The following is a 17,551-nucleotide window of genomic DNA, read 5'->3' on the forward strand; positions in this document are numbered from 1 at the left end:
CCAGGAATTCTCCTGGAATCACTAATGGTGCACCGTACACCCTTTTGGCTGCAGAAATCTCTAGGTCCTCTTTAGCAATGGCCCAGATCCTCGGGATTACCCATGGGAGCACATCCACCCAGTTAGGGCCATTGAGTCTGGCCATGAGAACTGCTTTAAGGTGATGATGGAATCGGTCCACCAAACCATTGGCCTGAGGGTGGTAAGCTGTGGTATGGTGGAGCTGAGTACCTAGGGCATTAGTGAGATTAGACCAGAGGCTGAAGGTAAATTGGGAGCCCCTGTCCGAGGTTATATGCTCTGGAACCTCAAACCTAGCCACCCAGTTGTGCAGGAGGGGCCTGGAGCACGTTTCCGTAGAGGTCTCTGGCAAAGGGATGGATTCCGGCCATCTGGTCAACCTGTCTACTGGGGTCAGTAAGTAGCTTGCACTTCTGGATATTGGTAGGGGGCCCACCAGATCCACGTGGGTCGTGGGTGTGGCTGAAATGGCGTTGTGGTGGTTGAAATGACTGTGGGGGGGGGAGGGCTTTAGTGTGGGTATGGATTTTCGAGGACTGGCACTGTGTACAATTCCTGGCCCACTGGCTGACCTCTTTGCAGAGGCCATGACAGATGAATTGACTAGCAACGATTATGACAGTCGTTTTGATGGCAGGGTGTGCCAGGTTGTGTATGGCCTTGAAAATGCGCCTCCTCCAGGTAGTGGGAATGATGGGACAAGGTTTATCCACAGATGTGTCGCACAGGATGGTCTGCTCCCCAGGGCCAAGCTGTATGTCCTCCAATTGGAGGCCAGTAATCGCAATCCTTGTCTGCTGCCTGTGCTTCAGCTAGCACCTTATAGTCAATGCTAGATGTAGAGGTGTGTACTGCCTGTAATATGGGATATGACAAGTCGTCGGCCACCACGTTGGATTTTCCCACAATATGCTGAATGTCAGTAGAAAATTCTGAAATATATGAAATATGCTTTTGTTGCCTGGCTGACCATGGGTTGGAAACCTTAGTGAAGGCGAAGGTGAGGGGCTTGTGGTCTGTAAAAATTTGAAACTACCTGCCCCCTCATGGAAGTATCTAAAATGTCTGATTGCCAGGTACAATGCCAGGAGTTCTCTATCAAATGCACTATAATTCAGTTCAGCAAACGTCTATTGAAAAATGTAAGGGGTTGCCAGTGTCCACTCACCCACTGTTCCATATTTGTGTCAGAAGTGTCCACTATGAGAGCAGTGGGAGCATCAGCTTTAGGATTTATCAGGAGGGCAGCGTTAGCCAGGGCATCTTTTGTTGCCTGGAAAGCATCAGATGCCTCTTGGTTCCATGAAGTCGTCTTCTACGTACCAGTCATAAAGGAGAATAAAGGTTTCATAATATGAGCTGACAATGGCAGGAATCTGCAGTAAAAATTCACCATGCTGGCAAACTCTTGTCCCCTTACTGTTGAAGGCTTGGGAAATGCCTGAATGGCCTCTACCTTGACGGGTAGTGGTTTAGCCCTGTGGCAGTCGATCCTGTGACCTAAAAAGTCAATTGAGTCTTTGTCAAATTGGCACTTTGCTGGATTAATTGTCAGGCTAAACTCACTCAACCTGTGGCACAACTGATGTGAATGGTATGTTCGACATGGTCACAGCTTGCAATCAGAATGTCATCGAGGCAGATGAACACAAACTTTAAATCCCTGCCACAGCATCCATAAGCCTTTGAAAGGTCTGTGCAGTGTTTTTTAGGCCGAAGGGCATTCTGAGGAATTAGAACAGCCCAAATGGTGTTAATAATGGCAGTTTTTGCAATATCCTCAGGGTGGACGGGGATCTGATCATACCCACAGATTAAGTCGATTTAGGAAAATATCTGTGCCCCCTGCACGTTTGCAGAAAAGTCCTGAATATGGGGGACGGGGTATCTATCTGGTGTGGTGGCTTCATTTGGCCGGCGGTAGTCCCTGCATGGTCTCCGACTCCCTGATGCCTTAAGGACCATGTGGAGGAGGGAGGCCCAGGAATTGTTGGAGCAGCAGGCAATGCCGAGTTCCTCCATTTAAAACAAATTTCTCCTTGACGAGGTTGAGTTTATCTGGTGGGAGGTGCGTGCTCTGGCGTGAAGTGGGGGGCCTTTAATGAGGATGTGATGCCTTATCCCGTGTTCAGGCTCAGTGGAGTTAAAGTGCGGCATCGCAATGGAAGGGAACTTGGCTAGAATCTTAGCAAACTCATTGCTTGGTCTTGCCACTGAGTGTAGGTGGGGAGTGATCAGTTTGGTGCCTTCCAGTGCATGGTTTTTGCATGTACCAGCCGTGGCCCTTGACATCAATTAGGAGGATGACTGCCCTGAGGAGAGGCTGGTGGATGTCTGGTAAAACAAATTGCCACGGGAAGCGGTGGTTGCCGAAATGGAGGGGGATAGTACGGGTGCCTTAAGTCCATATTGAAGTTATTGGCAGTCCATAACCTGCACCCTGCCTTCCAGAGGTGTGCGTCAGAGGTGGGGAGGCAGGATGCTGACCTCGGCCCCAGTGTCAACCAGGAAGCGTCGGCCTGACACTGTGTAGAGCTCATCGAAAGAATCAAAGACATTGATCCAAACCAAGGCTTTTATTAGCAAAATACAGGAGCTCTTCACAGGTGGCCGACCAGTCCGGAATGATCCGATCTGGCTAGGGACACAACCCTTTAAGGCCCAAGCAGTAGGCATGGCTTAGCTCTCAGCCAATCGCTGTAAGCACAGTCTAGATACTGTAACTATATACACTATATACATTGGTGATAGATCTGTACTATCACACACTGTATCCCGGACATGGAAAAGGCTGTTATGTAGGCCAGCTGCCACAGCCACTAATGACGGCCAGCATTGGAGTTTACTGGGAACCTGCAAGGTGACTGGCATCAGCAGGCCCCTCGCTGATGGTAGAAATAAAACAACTCACCAGGGTTTTCAGGCTTGGAGGAAGGTTGATGGGCAGCCTGTCAAGCGGCTTCCTGGTAGGCCGATGTTGACGAGAAGAGGCCACGTGGTCTAAAGAAATGAAGACGTCCCTTTTGTTGCCCAGAGCAGGTTGGCTCTGGTGGCTACCTTTCTGGGGTCCGCAAAGTCCTTTCGGCTACGTCCTCGGGCAACCTCTCCAGGAAAATTTTCTCAAATAGAGCACGGGGGGGTATGGCCATTATTCAAAGCAAGCATGTCGTTCATGGGGGCAGATGGGGCCCTGCCTCCAAACCATCCATGTGTAACAGACGACAGTGCGCTTGTGCCATGAAAGCTGAAAGCTTGGATCAGTAGCTCCTTGATGGCCTGATACTTGTTCCAGAGGTTTCTGGAGGAAGTCGGTAATGTGTGCTGCCATGTGTACTGCTCAAGAGCGCCGACCGCATAGTCAAAGCAGGTGTCATTGGCGGTGTTGTTCTGTACGCGAACTGCGCCTCGGCTTGCTGGAACCACACCCGTGGCTGTGATGTCCAGAAGCTGTGCAGCTTCAACGAGACTGCGATTATTGCAGGCTGGTTGCTCATTCTTCAGGTCCACAATGACGGTTGGACCAGTCAGGGGTCACCACTGTAGCGGCTGCTACTGCTGGAGAGGTTATGCTCAAAGATGAGACACACACTATGGGAGTGAATTCAACACTGATTTATTGTGTTGGCAGCTCTGAGGTCATCATGCCCCCCAACTGATGGCATTACGATCCATTTCCTGGGATTGGTCGTTTAGTGCGACCTGGGGAGCGGCCAATCAGTGAGACCCTCTCATCCTCGGGTGTGTCTGTTTCCTTAGCTCCATCCGATTGGCTGCCATCCCATGGAGTGGGGTGCTGCAGCTGCATGCTGCTGAGTCGAGCGCCGACTTTGAAGACTGTAGCCTGTCTCGCCCGGCTGTGTAGGCTGTGGGCTCCCGGTGTCGGGTCGTCGCTTCAGGCATGGTGCATTCAGCAGCCCGTTACATATTCCTAACTCACTTTGGGGAAATTATAGAAACCAGCTTTCATGATCAGTAACAATGGCGAGATAGAAAACCACGTGTGCTGCATTATTTTTGAAAGTAACACAAAAATATGAAGTATTTTTGATGGTAAAAAATTCAAACTGAGTGATTATTCTTAAGCAAGGCATTTTGACAAGGTCCCTCATGGTAAGTTGATTCAGAAAAATTAAGACACATGAGAAGCACTTAGTAGATTGGATTCATAATTGGCTTTACCATAGAAGCCAGAGGGTAGTTAGTTGTGAATGAATAAAAAGCTACTGATTATGAAATTACCACATGGTCAATAAAACTAATTCAATAATGTTCTTCAGGCAAGGATCACCTGGTTGATAAGCTACTCCATAATCATAGCAACGTTAGTGACTCCTAATGGCCAATAGTACAAGTGCATTCAGTGATGGACATGATCTGCACCCTTTTCACAAATGAGTAATTGCAAAGAAGATCTCAGAAAAAGAGCAAAGTTGTGATAAAGAAAAATATGATCATAACCTGATATTTTTTACTGGGTAAACATTTAGCAAGATCAGAAACATCAATTTAGTTTCTCTTTCCACAAATGAATATAATTGGGTCTTTTGCATTGATAAGAGAGATGAGCAAATATTTGAGTTCAAAAGTAGAGAGCAGCCACAATGAGGCATTCCTCACTCTCATGGAGTTAAATATCAGTGAGTAGTAAGGAAATAAACAAACAACAGTTGGATAAATTCCATTTTTGTGGTGTAGGAAAGATATGTATGGTGTGCCTCATGTCGCAAAGTGCTTCAGAGTCAAGAAATGATGCGGACAGTATGAATCAAATGTAGCAGTTAATTTAAACATGACTGTAGCAGCTTACAGCTGGATGAAATAAAAACACTATTATCATGCATCAAAAATATATTCTGTTATGAAACAGAAGCTTGTTCTTTGAAGAGATTAGGAGGAGAACATCTCCAGGGTAGGCATTTCTCAAGGACGCTGCAAGGTTCACTGCTGAATTTTTGCTTGTTCTTTGAAGATTGGCAGTTGGCAATGCGGACTGAAATTTTATAGATGCAGGAGTGTGTTTTACAATCCTCTTTCTCCAGTTTACCTATCTCTCTTTGCACTTCTCTCCTGACTGCAGTGACTTTTATTAGCTTGATGACAAAAATGATATTCTGCTTTCAATACTTTGAGGAAAAAGGTCTCAAGCAGATTCACCACGTTCCCAAGAAACACAAAAACAACAGATGCTGGAATCTTGGGCAAACACGGAGATGCCAGAAAGACTCAGCAGATTAGGCAGCAGGCCACGGGGGAGAAATGGTTGGTCAATACTGACTTACTATTTCTCTCCATGGATGCTGCCTGACCCGATGAGACTCTTTAGCTTCTCACTGTTGCTTTTGTCTTTCTTATGTTATCAATGCGATTGTTTGTGTTTCAATAAATACTCACCTTTTGTAAAGGTTCCATTATTGTCACGTACATTTAGAATTCTTTAACTTTGTCTCCCTCAAGGAAAAAAAGTGAGTCGCAACTTTGTCCTGCACCCCTCAGAGAAAGGAGGCCCAAGCGAGGAATGAACTCGCGACCCCTGGTTTACAAGAACAGTGCTGTTCCAAATAAACATACACCATTCTCTACTCTCTATAAGCTCTTCTCTGTCAGACGTCCAACGTTTCCCCTTCTTTCTAAGAGTCCAAATTAAAACCATTTCTAATCTTATACCACATTATACCTTCAATTTAAAAAAAAATATTTTATTTCAAACTTTGATGTGCAGCATGAGGACTTGGATTGTTCACCAAAAATGATCAAAACGACTTACCCTAGATGATACAAATTGGCATGCTATTTGATCATAGCTTTAATGAGGTCAAATAAATCTCTTCCCCAGCAATCACACAGATTTTTATAGCAGGATCCATGGTAGAATCTAATCCAGGAACCCTGACATTTTATTATAAGCACTTCAGAGCGAGAAACCTTTTTCCTGTTTCTTATGGAAGTTTGCTTTTGAGTGATAGAGGAATTCACTCCTTTGAAGAAGACCGCAGAGCCCACCTCACTGACAAAAGGCAAAGGAGGGAAAACCCAACACCCAACCCCAACCAACCAATTTTCCCTTGCAACCGCTGCAACCGTGTCTGCCTGTCCCACATCGGACTTGTCAGCCACAAACGAGCCTGCAGCTGACGTGGACTTTTTACCCCCTCCATAAATCTTCGTCCGCGAAGCCAAGCCAAAGAAAGAAGAATTTACAGAGGGTGACGGGTATGTGGAATGGGCATATGGAAGAGGTAAGTACTATTGCAAGGTTTAAGAAAAAAAGTAATGGACACTTGGAATAGATAGGTTTAGAAGGATATGGGCCAAGAACAGGCAGGTTGGACTAGTGTGGGTGGGACATTTTAGTCAGCATGGTTAAGCAACCTGGATAGGAGAAGGTCACTCCGATATAAAACCTACGACCCAAGGACCTCGCTGCCACGTCCCAGCTTGCTTGGCCACGGCACACAAACCATGGGTGTAAAGGGTGGGGCCAGTACTGCACACACTGCACTCCACCTAAAAGCTCCTTTGCACAGGCCCGAGGACAGGTCCACATCCTCCCCCTCAAAAAGCCCACCTCACTGACAAAAGACAAAGGAGGAAAAACCCAACACCCAACCCCAACCAACCAATTTTCCCCTGCAGCCGCTGCAACCGTGTCTGCCTGTCCCGCATCGGACTTGTCGGCCACAAACGAGCCTGCAGCTGACGTGGACTTTTACCCCCTCCATAAATCTTCGTCCGCAAAGCCAAGCCAAAGAAGATAGAGGAATTCCAGTGTGATAAGAATAAAACTGGTGCAACTTCAGCACAGCAATAATGGATTTAAAAAGGGAGAAGCAATAAATGCCCAGCTTGAAATATGAACAGTATTAGCAGCTTTTGATTGAAGGAACCTACCCAAAGCAAGACCTATTTCTTTCAGGTGCTGAATGACAATGCACATTCCTAGCATTTCTTGTCTCGGTGATGAGGTCTGCAATTATAATTGCGATGATTCACATTTAACCAACTAATCAGAATCAGTTAATTCAATTGTTTAATTGTGCTGTAAATGCATTCTTTATCATAGGCGAAGCTAGCAACTTCAAAATCATGGAAATAAAAGTTGCCCACTGCTGCAACTGATAAGAAACACAACAGCTGCAGATGCTAGAATTGCAGGTCAGGCAGCATCCATGGGTAGAAATGGTCAGTCAATGTTTTGGATCTGAACCCTTCATCAAGAAAAGACAGATGAGGTCAAATTGCATATATAATGGGGAAAGCAGCTGAGGAGGGAGGGGCCCAGAGGTGATAGAGTATAGTTAGTCTTGATGAGAATATAGTGTTAGAGTTGGAAATCAGTAGGAATTGCAGTACATGAAACATTAGGAGAGAGGTTCACAGAACTTCCTTTGAAGAGAGAAAGAAGGACTTCCTCCAAGCAGGCACACTTTGAGAATTTGCAGTGGAGTAGAACAGAGAGACAGAAAAGCTGCAGATTCAAGAATCTTGAGTAGACAAAGAATTGCTGGAGGAACTCAGCAAGGTCAGTCAGCACCCATGAGCAGTCAACATGTTGGATCCGAACAGAACTGCTGACTGAACATTTCTACTGAACACTGAGCTCTACAAGCAATTTGTTGTCTACGGTTGTAACTGTGTCTGTGTCAGTTTAGACATACAGTTTCTGGTGAGGGCACCTCCAGACCACCATTTCCTTCTTTCAATAAAGAACATGTGGAAATCAAAGAAATCTAACCTCTTCCAGATGCACGGGCCACTTTTAGCATCAATGATGACGAAAACAAACAACAGAGTTTTTTCAAAAATAGGTACAAACAAACACAGTTGCGAATAAGTACAGTGGGAACAATCAAATGAATCCGACTCTGCGCGTTCCGTTTGGCTCAATGGAACTGTACTAATGAAGAGACCAAAGTGCAAACCTATTGTTCTTCTCTTCAGATACTAAATACAAAGCACATTCCCAGTGTTTAGAGTATTTGTGAAGAGAACAAATGGCATGTTATAAATGTGATGATAACCGCTATCCTGAGTTAGCTGATTTAATTATTCATTTGACTTACGGGGGTTATTGTGCTAATAAAAGCAAGCCCAGTGGAAAGTGCAGATAAAAAAAAACAGGAAAAACAGAGCTGACCAGTTAGCATCCAAAAGAAAAATATTGGGGTTTATTGTATGACCTGAAGGGTCACTGCTTGAAAAATAAACATATTATTTCACTTCCAGGCATTGACCAACCATCTTGGTATTTCAATGCTCTGTTCTTAATTTAAAAGTAGAAGTGAAAATCATAAATAGATCAATCTCTTCAAGATTTCTCTTGTGGTACAACTTTTGAGACAAAATATTATACTTTCTGGTCTTGAAAAGCACAAGTTATGATCCCTAAAAGATTAAACAACAGTAGCAGAGAATGTCTTCTGTCCCAGAAAAATTCTGCATTTTTGTGCACCAGTGCCTTTCTTGAAGGATATTGCAGTGGAGAAAGCCCACTTGGTATCCAGGCCCACTACTGGAGCACAATGAAGGTGTATTTAATCAGTCTTTCCTGTGGTGTCTGCAGTCCTGGAGTATAAGATGCTGACCAAAGTTTCTGAAAAACAAAATGTTGCTCACGCTTCAAAGGCTACACTAAATGTGTACCTTGCATATATTATTCTGTATGCAAATTGTAAATGACAAGCTGCCAATCCTTTGGCAAAGAGACACCAGATCAGTTACTCAAGCTTACATACTGCCTTGCCCTGCATTAAAGTGCTTTTCCTCTGCCAAAGGCCTTCTCTACAATGTGACTACCATCAATTAAAAAGATTAAATTACATGCCCCACACACAGCACCAACCTTAACAGAGAGCATTGAGTGTGTGTCTTAAACATCCGCCACCTGGTGCACAGAAAAATGATCAAACGGAAATTGTTTAAATCTCACTATGTTTTTGTGTTCTAAAACCAGGAATAATATCCTTTGAAGCATTAACCTTTATTTTCAAGCACTTGTTAAAATGTTGATTATGGATGACTCTATCTTCTTCTAAATCCATGACATTTACTTTTCATTTCTTAAAATTCTTGAGGTGCACTATTTTATGCCATACACACTCTCCGTCAGCACACTGAATTTGCAATAGATTGCAAACTGCAGTATCAGTGGCACTGGAATAATTAAATATCTGACATTGATACAAGTTGGATGTATTTAACAAGTAAATGAACAGATAATCGAGGAGAAAGATTGTGCATGGCACAATAGCACAGGAAAAAGGACTTGTTCCTATGCTGTTAAACTCTAAGTCATTCTCAACTTAGGTAAGCATATGTTTTCCATGACTGTAAACCAAGTTATTTTTAAATTTTAGACATACATATAACAGGCCATTTCAGCCCATGAGCCGTGCCACCCAATTGCACCCAATTAACCTACAACCCCGGGTACATTTCGAATGGTGGGAGGAAACCAGAGCCCATAGGGAAGGAAACCCACACAGACATGGGAAGAGCATGGGATTTGGAACTCAGTCTCAATAGCTGGCTCCGTAACAGCATTACGCTAGCCGTTATGCTAATCATGTTGTTACTTTTATGGCTTTTACACCCAATGTCATTCAAATGAAAAGTATGCCAAGTACATTCTAACAAGTTGTTTTAGATTTGGATTTTTTTCAGTTTAATTTGAAGCATTCTAAAGTGCATTTGGTGCAGGTTGAGGAGAGGATGAATGTCTTGGAGAGTGGAAAACTTGGATTGGGTGGTGTTTATGGGGGGGGGGGTTGACGGTGGATAGACAATGGAAAGCATTCACAGATCTAATGGAAGAATTGCAGAAATCGTTTATACCGGTTTGGCAGAAAAATAAACCAAAAAAGGAGACACAACCGTGGATAACAAGGGAAATTAGAGACAGCATTAGGTCCAAAGAGAGAGCATATCAATTGGCCTAAAAAAGTACCAAATTCGAAGACTGGGAACAGTTCAAGATGCAGCAAAGGAGGTCAAAGGGATTAATCAAGAGGGCAAAAATAAATTACGAAAGTAAGCTTGTGGCAAATATAAAAACCAACTGCAAAAGCTTTTATAGATATGTCAAGAGGAAAAGATGGGTGAAATCCAGAGTAGGTCCCTTGCAGTCAGAATCAGGGGAATATATAATGGGGAATAAGGAAATGGCAGATCAATTAAATTCTTACTTTAGTTCTGTTTTCACAAGAGAGGATAGAAATAACCTCTCAAGGATGTTGGGAAACATAGAGACTAATGCAAGGGAGGAGCTGAAAGAAATCAGTATCTCTAAGGACATGGTCTTGGGGAAATTGAAGGGATTGAAGGGCCTGACAATCTACATCCTAGGGTACTTAAGGAAGTGGACATTCAGATAGCAGATGCTTTAAGAATTATTTTCCAGAACTCGATAGACTCATGATCAGTACCCATGGATTGGAGGGTAGCTAATGTTAACCCACTATTTAAAAAGGGGGGTAGAAAAAAAGCGGGGAATTATAGGCCAGTGAGCCTTACATCAGTAGTGGGCAAAATGATGGAATGCATTATTAAGGGTGTAATAGTGGAGCATATGACTAGCAGAGAAGGGATCGAACAGAGTCAACATGGATTTACAAAAGGTGAATCGTGCTTGAAAAATCTATTGGAATTCTTCGAGATGGTGATAGGTAAAATAGATGGAGGACAGCCAGTAGATGTGGTGTACCTGGACTTTCAAAGGCCTTTGATAAGGTCCCACATAAACGACTGGCATGCAAAATCAAGGCTCAAGGGATTGGGGGCAAGGTATTAATGTGGATTGAGAACTGGCTGGCAGATAGAAGACAGAGATTTGGGATAAACGGCTCATTTTCTGAGTGGCAGGCGGTGACCAGTGGGGTGCCACAGGGATCTGTACTGGGACCCCAGATGTTTACAATTTACATTAATGATCTAGATGAGGGGATTGGATGTAATATCTCCAAATTTGCAGATGACACTAAGCTAGGAGGGGGTCAGGAAGCTCCAGTGTGATTTGGATAAATTGGGGGACTGGGCAGATACATGGCAAATGCACTATAATGTGGATAAATGTGAGGTTATCCACTTTGGTAATACAAACTGGAGGGCAGATTACTATTTGAATGGCAATAGATTGGAAGATGGGGAAGTACAGAGAGACCTAGGGGTTCTTGTGCACCAGTCACTGAAGGCGAGCATGCAGGCACAGCAGGCGGTTAAAAAGGTAAATGGTATGTTGGCCTTCATATCAAGAGGGTTTGAGTATAGGAATAAGGATACCTTACTGCAGCTGTACAGAGCCTTGATGTGACCACATCTGGAGTATTGTGTGCAGTTTTGGTCACCTTATCTGAGGAAGGATGTTCTTGCAATGGAGGGAGTGCAAAGGCGATTCACCAGGCTGATACCTGGAATGGCAGGAATGACTTATGAGGAAAGATTGAGCAATTTGGGATAGTACTCACTGGATTTTAGAAAATTGAGAGGGGATCTCATAGAGACATATAAAATTCTGGAAGGACTGGACAGAATGGATGCAGAAGAGATGCTTCCAATGGTGGGGGAGTCCAGAACCCGGGGCCATGGTTTGAGGATAATAGGCAAACCGTTTAGGACCGAGATGAGGAGGAATTTCTTTACCCAGAGGGTGGTGAATCTGTGGAATTCATTGCCACAGAGGGCAGTAGAGGCAGGTTCATTGAATATATTTAAGAGGGAATTAGATATATTTCTTCAGTATAAGGAAATTAGGGGTTACGGAGAGAAGGCGGGGACGGGGTACTGAACTTTAAGATCAGCCATGATCTCATTGAATGGCGGAGCAGGCTCGAAGGGCCGAAGGACCTACACCTGCTCCTATCTTCTATGTTTTTAATCCTAGAAGATATCAGGGTGATTAGGATAAGTCTTGACTGTATTCACAGAATAAGTGTTGGTTGAGTGTTGGTTGGTGAGGTATTGACAAAGTCTCCCTGAAAGTCTTATCATGTGTTTGAGAGGACGTCTCCACACTTTAGCAGTAAGCGAACACAAAATAACGAGTATTCTTTCTAGCTGATGAAATCCACACAAGTTGTTTTGCTGCCAAACATCTGGTCAAATTGGAAAAGTATAAATGCTAGCTTTGCAATACTCTGAAGTCTCTAAGGAAATGCTAGCAGGTATTTTAAGTTATTTGTATATCAATTTATGGCATCCTTGGTACCTTTTGCTGAACATGAAAAAAATAAGCATATCAACTTGAGATTCTGCCAACTCTTTAATGGTTGATTGAACTTCAGAAACTAACACCCCCTCCCAACTGCTTCAAAAGGATGTTGCAGTGGAATAATGAAGAGCTGGTACTTAGTAATAATTTGTTAAAAGGGACTTGATGCCATTTCAGCCATGCAGATTTTGAAATGCAATACCTTCAAATTTGCACCCAGAGAAAATGTATAAGACAATAATTTTTAATTTATTGATAGAACACTGTAACAGGACCTTCCGATCCATGAGCCCACGATGCCCCAATACACCACATACCAATTAACCTACTAACCCTGTACATCTTTGGAATGTAGGAGGAAACCAGAGCAACTGGAGGAAACCCATGCAATCATGGGGAGAAGGTACAAACTCCATATAAACACCAGCAAATGCAAATCTGGGTGGCTGGTGCTATAATAGAATTGTGCTACCAGTATGCTAATCAATGCCATCAACTGTGACATTGTAGAATCAAAAAGAAGCAATTTTACTAACACAAATATACAGGAATAAACCTACCTCAACTGCGTGTGTTGGGTATTTATACTTGCCCAACATTTGGTCAGTCTGGTATCACCTTGCATTGAAATTTCCCTCTCTTAATTCAGCATGAAGGCACAACAGCGCAATTAATTTCTTGAAGTTCAATCAATTGACTACCTATTGAGTCCATTCATATGTCTGACATGTTTGCTAAACTGAGCCCACCCACAAAGTGGATGAACCACACCCAATCTTCTGTCTGGACACTCTCCAAACAGATGCCATTAACATTGACTTCTCCAGTTTCTGTTAGCCACCCCACCCACCCCATCTCCCTCTCTCTTTCCCTATCGTACTATATCTCTTTTTTTCCAGTTTCCCACCCCTACCCTCTCTATTCAGAGCTACCCTCTCCCCCTATCACCTCAGCTTTTTTTCTCTTCTACTCTCCCATCTACATGAATGAATGAATAACTTGAATTAATATGCCACAGTAGTTACTGACTTCATCAGGACTTGTGTGGATGTGTGTGGGCCCACCCACAAATACCGTGAGTACACCAACTAAAATCCGTGGCTAATTCAAAGGATTTGCAACTTGCTGAGGGCTAGGCCAATGGCGTTTAAGACTGGTGATCCAGATTTCTACAAGAAATACAGATATGACCTACAGGAGGCTATCTTAACAGGAAAGAGGCAATTCCGAGTGAAGCTAGAAAGAGAATCAGATACTCGCTAGCTGTGGCAGGGCTTGCAGTTCATTACATCATACAAGAATTTGGAAAGGAGAATTCAATGGTACTAATGAGAATCACTGCAGAAGCTGGTAACCCTGTGATATCTATCTCTGATGCCAACATCAGAACATCTTTCAAGAGGGTGACCCCTCGCAGGGTGTCAGGCCCTGATGGTGTTCCTGGCAGTGTACTGAACATCTGTGCCAATCAAGAAAGTGGAGTGTTCGTGGACATTTTCAGTCTCTCATTATTGTAGTTGGAGGTTCCTATCTTCTTCAAAAGGGCATCAATCATCCCAGTGCCCAAGAAGAGTTGAGTGAGCTTCCTCGATGACAATAATTCACCTAACCTCACAATCGCTCCACAGCAGATGCACTCTCACTGGCTCTCCACTCAGCCCTGGATCACCTGGAAAACAGCAATGTCAGACTACTTTTTAATCGATTATAGCTCAGATTTCAACACCAACAACTTCTCAGTACTGGTCAGCAAGCTTCAAGCTTCGGCATATCCATCTGCAACTGGATCCATGACTTCCTCATTGGAAGACCACAGTCAATGTGAATTGGTAAGAACGTCTCCTCCTCACTGACAATCAACACAGATGCACCTCAAGAATAAGTGCTTAGTCCACTGCTCTACTCCCTCTCCACCCATGCCTAGGCACAATTCAAATGTCATCTAAAAAATTTGCTCATGACACCACAGTCATTGGCAGAATCGCAGACAGTGATGAAGAAGTGTACAGGAGTGAGATAGATCAACTAGTTGAGTGATGTCACAACAACAACCTTGCACTCAAAATCAGCAAAACTAAGGAAATGATTGTGGACTTCAGGAAGGGGAAACCAGGAGATCACAAACCAGTCATTTTCAAAGTGTCAGCAGTGGAAATGGTTAAGAACTTCAAGCTATACTTCATTTGGAGTTTGAGGAGATCTGATATGTCACCAAAGACTCTTGCAAATTTTTACAGGTATACTGTGGAGACCATTCTGACTGGATGCATCACTGTCTGGTGTGTATAGGAAAAGTCTACAGAGAGTTGTGAACTTACCCAATGCCTTGGGCATCAGTCCTCACTCCATTAAGGAAATCTACAAGAGGCAGTGTCTCAAGAAAGTAGCCTCTATCATCAAGGACCCTCAGCACCTAGGCCATACCCTCTTCTCACTGTTACCATCAAGGAGGAGATACAGAACCCTGAAGATGAATGCCCAATGTTACAAAAATGACTTATTCCCTTCTGCCATCAGATTTCTGATTAGAAAATGAACCATAGACATTACCTCACTTTTTCTCTTCCTTTCACAAATTTATTTTTAAAAAAATGTAACATCGTAATTTTTGAACCAGTAATGTACAAAAATGCTGCCTCAAAACAACAAATTTCATGACACGTGTTGATGACTATAAATTCTGATTCTGATATCTTGCCTATTAACCTATGCTCCTCTCCCTACCCTTTAGTCCCTCCTTCCCCAACCTTTTTATTCAGGCACCTGCCTATTTTCTGCTCATACCTTGATGAAGGGCTCAGGCCAAAAACATTGGTTATATACCTCTCCTTCCTGTGGACCCTGGGTGACCTGCTGAGCTTCCCCACCACTTTTGTATATTGCACAAGAACCATCGCGTCAGCAGACTTTCCTGATTAACTCACTTGACTACTGAGTTTTGTGAATTTTATGAATCCCAGTAACCTGCTGTGCACTGAGACTTTGTTAAATAAGCCTCTCTCCTTCGCTGTTTGTGATAAATAATCATGTTTGTTGAATGGCTCACAACCAAAGAGCAATCAATGTGCTCTATCTATGCTTCAGCCAAGTCAAGTTTGTCATCTGATTGCCCAAGTACAATCTGACAAAAAAGTGTTTTCAGTGCAAAATATGCAGACACATGAGACATAACACACACACACACACACACACACACACACACACACACACACACACACACACACAAATAATATGTATGCAGGGAAAATATTCAAAGATACAAATAAATAAATAAATATTGTTTCGTGAATATGAGAGTCTTGGATGGTTAGTGTGAGCAGTTCCTTTGGGTAATCTGCATTCTCGCTGCCCGTGGGAAGGAGGTTGAATTCCATTTCGCAGCTCTCAACACAATGATAACATACAGATTAAAAAGAAATAAGCTCAGGATATTTGAATAAAAGATAGTTGCAATATTTGATTTTCAGAGAATATGACAATTAATTCAATAAACATTACATCTCTGGTAAATTGCTCTGGGAAGTTTGAGTTTATTTTGGTGAAATTTTAATTCCTCAGTAGCACAAAAATAACCACATCAGTTTAGAAGTTGAAAAGTGTTCACATATCTTGAGAACTTTTCTAATTCTCCTCATACACTCCAAGGAAAATGCTAATCAGATATTAGGTAATATAAGTAAAACAGCTAGCTTCCAGACTCTCCTCATAATTAAAAGTAAATCACGAAAATCTGTAGACACCTTGGGTGAAGTAAAAAATACTAAATGCTGGAGAAGCTCAACAGGTCAGACAATGTCCTTCATGTAGCAAAGGTAAAGATACATAACCTTGATGAAGGGATCAAGCCTAAAATGTTGATTATGCATTTCTACCTTTATTTTCTTTTCAGTATATTTTTATTGAGTTTACCATAATAAGCACAACATAAGAAATGGCAATTACATATTGAATCAATTGTATACAGGCAAATACATACCAAAGAGAGAGAGAGAAAAAAAACCAACTAATAGTTACTTGTAATAACTCCATCTAGTAGTAAACATAATGAATGTAACCATGTCAGACCCATTATAGGACTGTTAAATTAAAATAATAAGGATTAAAAAAAAACACCTATAAGACTAAAACTAATCTATCCCCCTCCCCCTAATCAAGGTTATGATTTTGGAAGAAAAATAAATTAATAATGATGTGGAATCACTTTGCTCTGTAAAGGACACTGTTTGACCTGCTGTGCTTCTCCAGCATTTTGTGTTTTTTTTCTCTTCCCTCTCATTTTATCCACATGAATACGGGCAGCACTCCACAGACTACAGAATTGATGCCCATCTTTTATCCAAATACACCCTGGATTTACCCTTTTTTAAGCATTCTCACTACAACTTAGATCCAACTTCACTCTCCTTCCTCCTTCTGGAACTATTTCTCAGGAGTTCGTATTTTGCCTCCCAAAATATTTTCACGCACAATCGACAGCTCTCAAATGCAACATTTTCATTGTGATTTTTTTAATTTAGCATAATTTCATGGCTGCATAATATCCCTAAATGCAGTCAATTACATTTTAGAAAGAAATACAGAAACAAATCTGCACAAGGCAGTAATGTTTTAAGATAGTCAATTTTCTGGTGATCTACATTCTGTAAGCTTTAAACTTATTGACTTTTTTCCTTCCTTCCGTGTTGAATCATAACATTTTAAACTTGAGCTCATGAAAAATCTTTCTCGTTCTATCTATCTATATCTATTATATAAGTATCTTGCATTCTGTATGTTACAGCACAGTAACATCATGACATCATTTTAACCTCAAATAAGCAATAAAGTAATTAACATGTATTTGATCAATACTTTTAACAGGAAGTCAAGCCACTGGAAATGTTGATTGCAAAATCACGTCTGATTTCATTGACCTGCATAGTTTTGACAATGGCTTCACTGTTCCTTGTGTTCGTTCAATGAAAGTTCAGTTTGTTTTTTAAAATAAAATAAATTTTGAATGAATTGAGACATTTATAAAGTTTTACTGCACAGCTCAGAACAAGTTGATGAAGGAAAAGCATTCATGTTGTCTACATGGACTTCATAGGACCTTTGTCAAGGTCCTGCATGAGAGGTTAGTCAAGAAGGTTCAGTCACTTGGTACTCATTGTGAGGAAGTAAATTGGATTAGATGTTGGGAGAAGCTGGAAAGAGGTAGTAGAGCAGTGGTTTTCAAACTGCCCTCAAACTCACATTCCACCTTAAGCATTCCCTATGCCGTAAGTGCTCTGTGATTAGAAAAAGATTGCCTAAAGTAGTATGTGAGAGGAAAGAAAAAGTTTGAAA

The 17,551-nt window shown here is 42.3% G+C and overlaps 1 protein-coding gene across 4 annotated transcripts in view; it reads right to left on the reverse strand.

The window, feature by feature from the left end:
* The window catches only part of LOC138760457 (tetratricopeptide repeat protein 7A-like), a 402,683-nt gene that overhangs the window by 106,607 nt on the left and 278,525 nt on the right, over nt 1–17,551 (reverse strand). Inside the window, exon 20 of one of the 4 annotated variants that reach the window (XM_069931052.1) lies at nt 13,167–13,892. The exons of the other annotated variants lie outside the window; for them this stretch is intronic. Within the exon in view, the coding sequence (XP_069787153.1) occupies nt 13,878–13,892 (15 nt within the window). The 3' untranslated portion in view covers nt 13,167–13,877. Of the gene's footprint in view, nt 1–13,166; nt 13,893–17,551 lie in introns of those variants that run through there. 4 annotated transcript variants of the gene reach the window in all.

This window comes from Narcine bancroftii, chromosome 4 (assembly GCF_036971445.1).
Source record: "Narcine bancroftii isolate sNarBan1 chromosome 4, sNarBan1.hap1, whole genome shotgun sequence".
Taxonomy (NCBI): Eukaryota; Metazoa; Chordata; class Chondrichthyes; order Torpediniformes; family Narcinidae; genus Narcine; species Narcine bancroftii.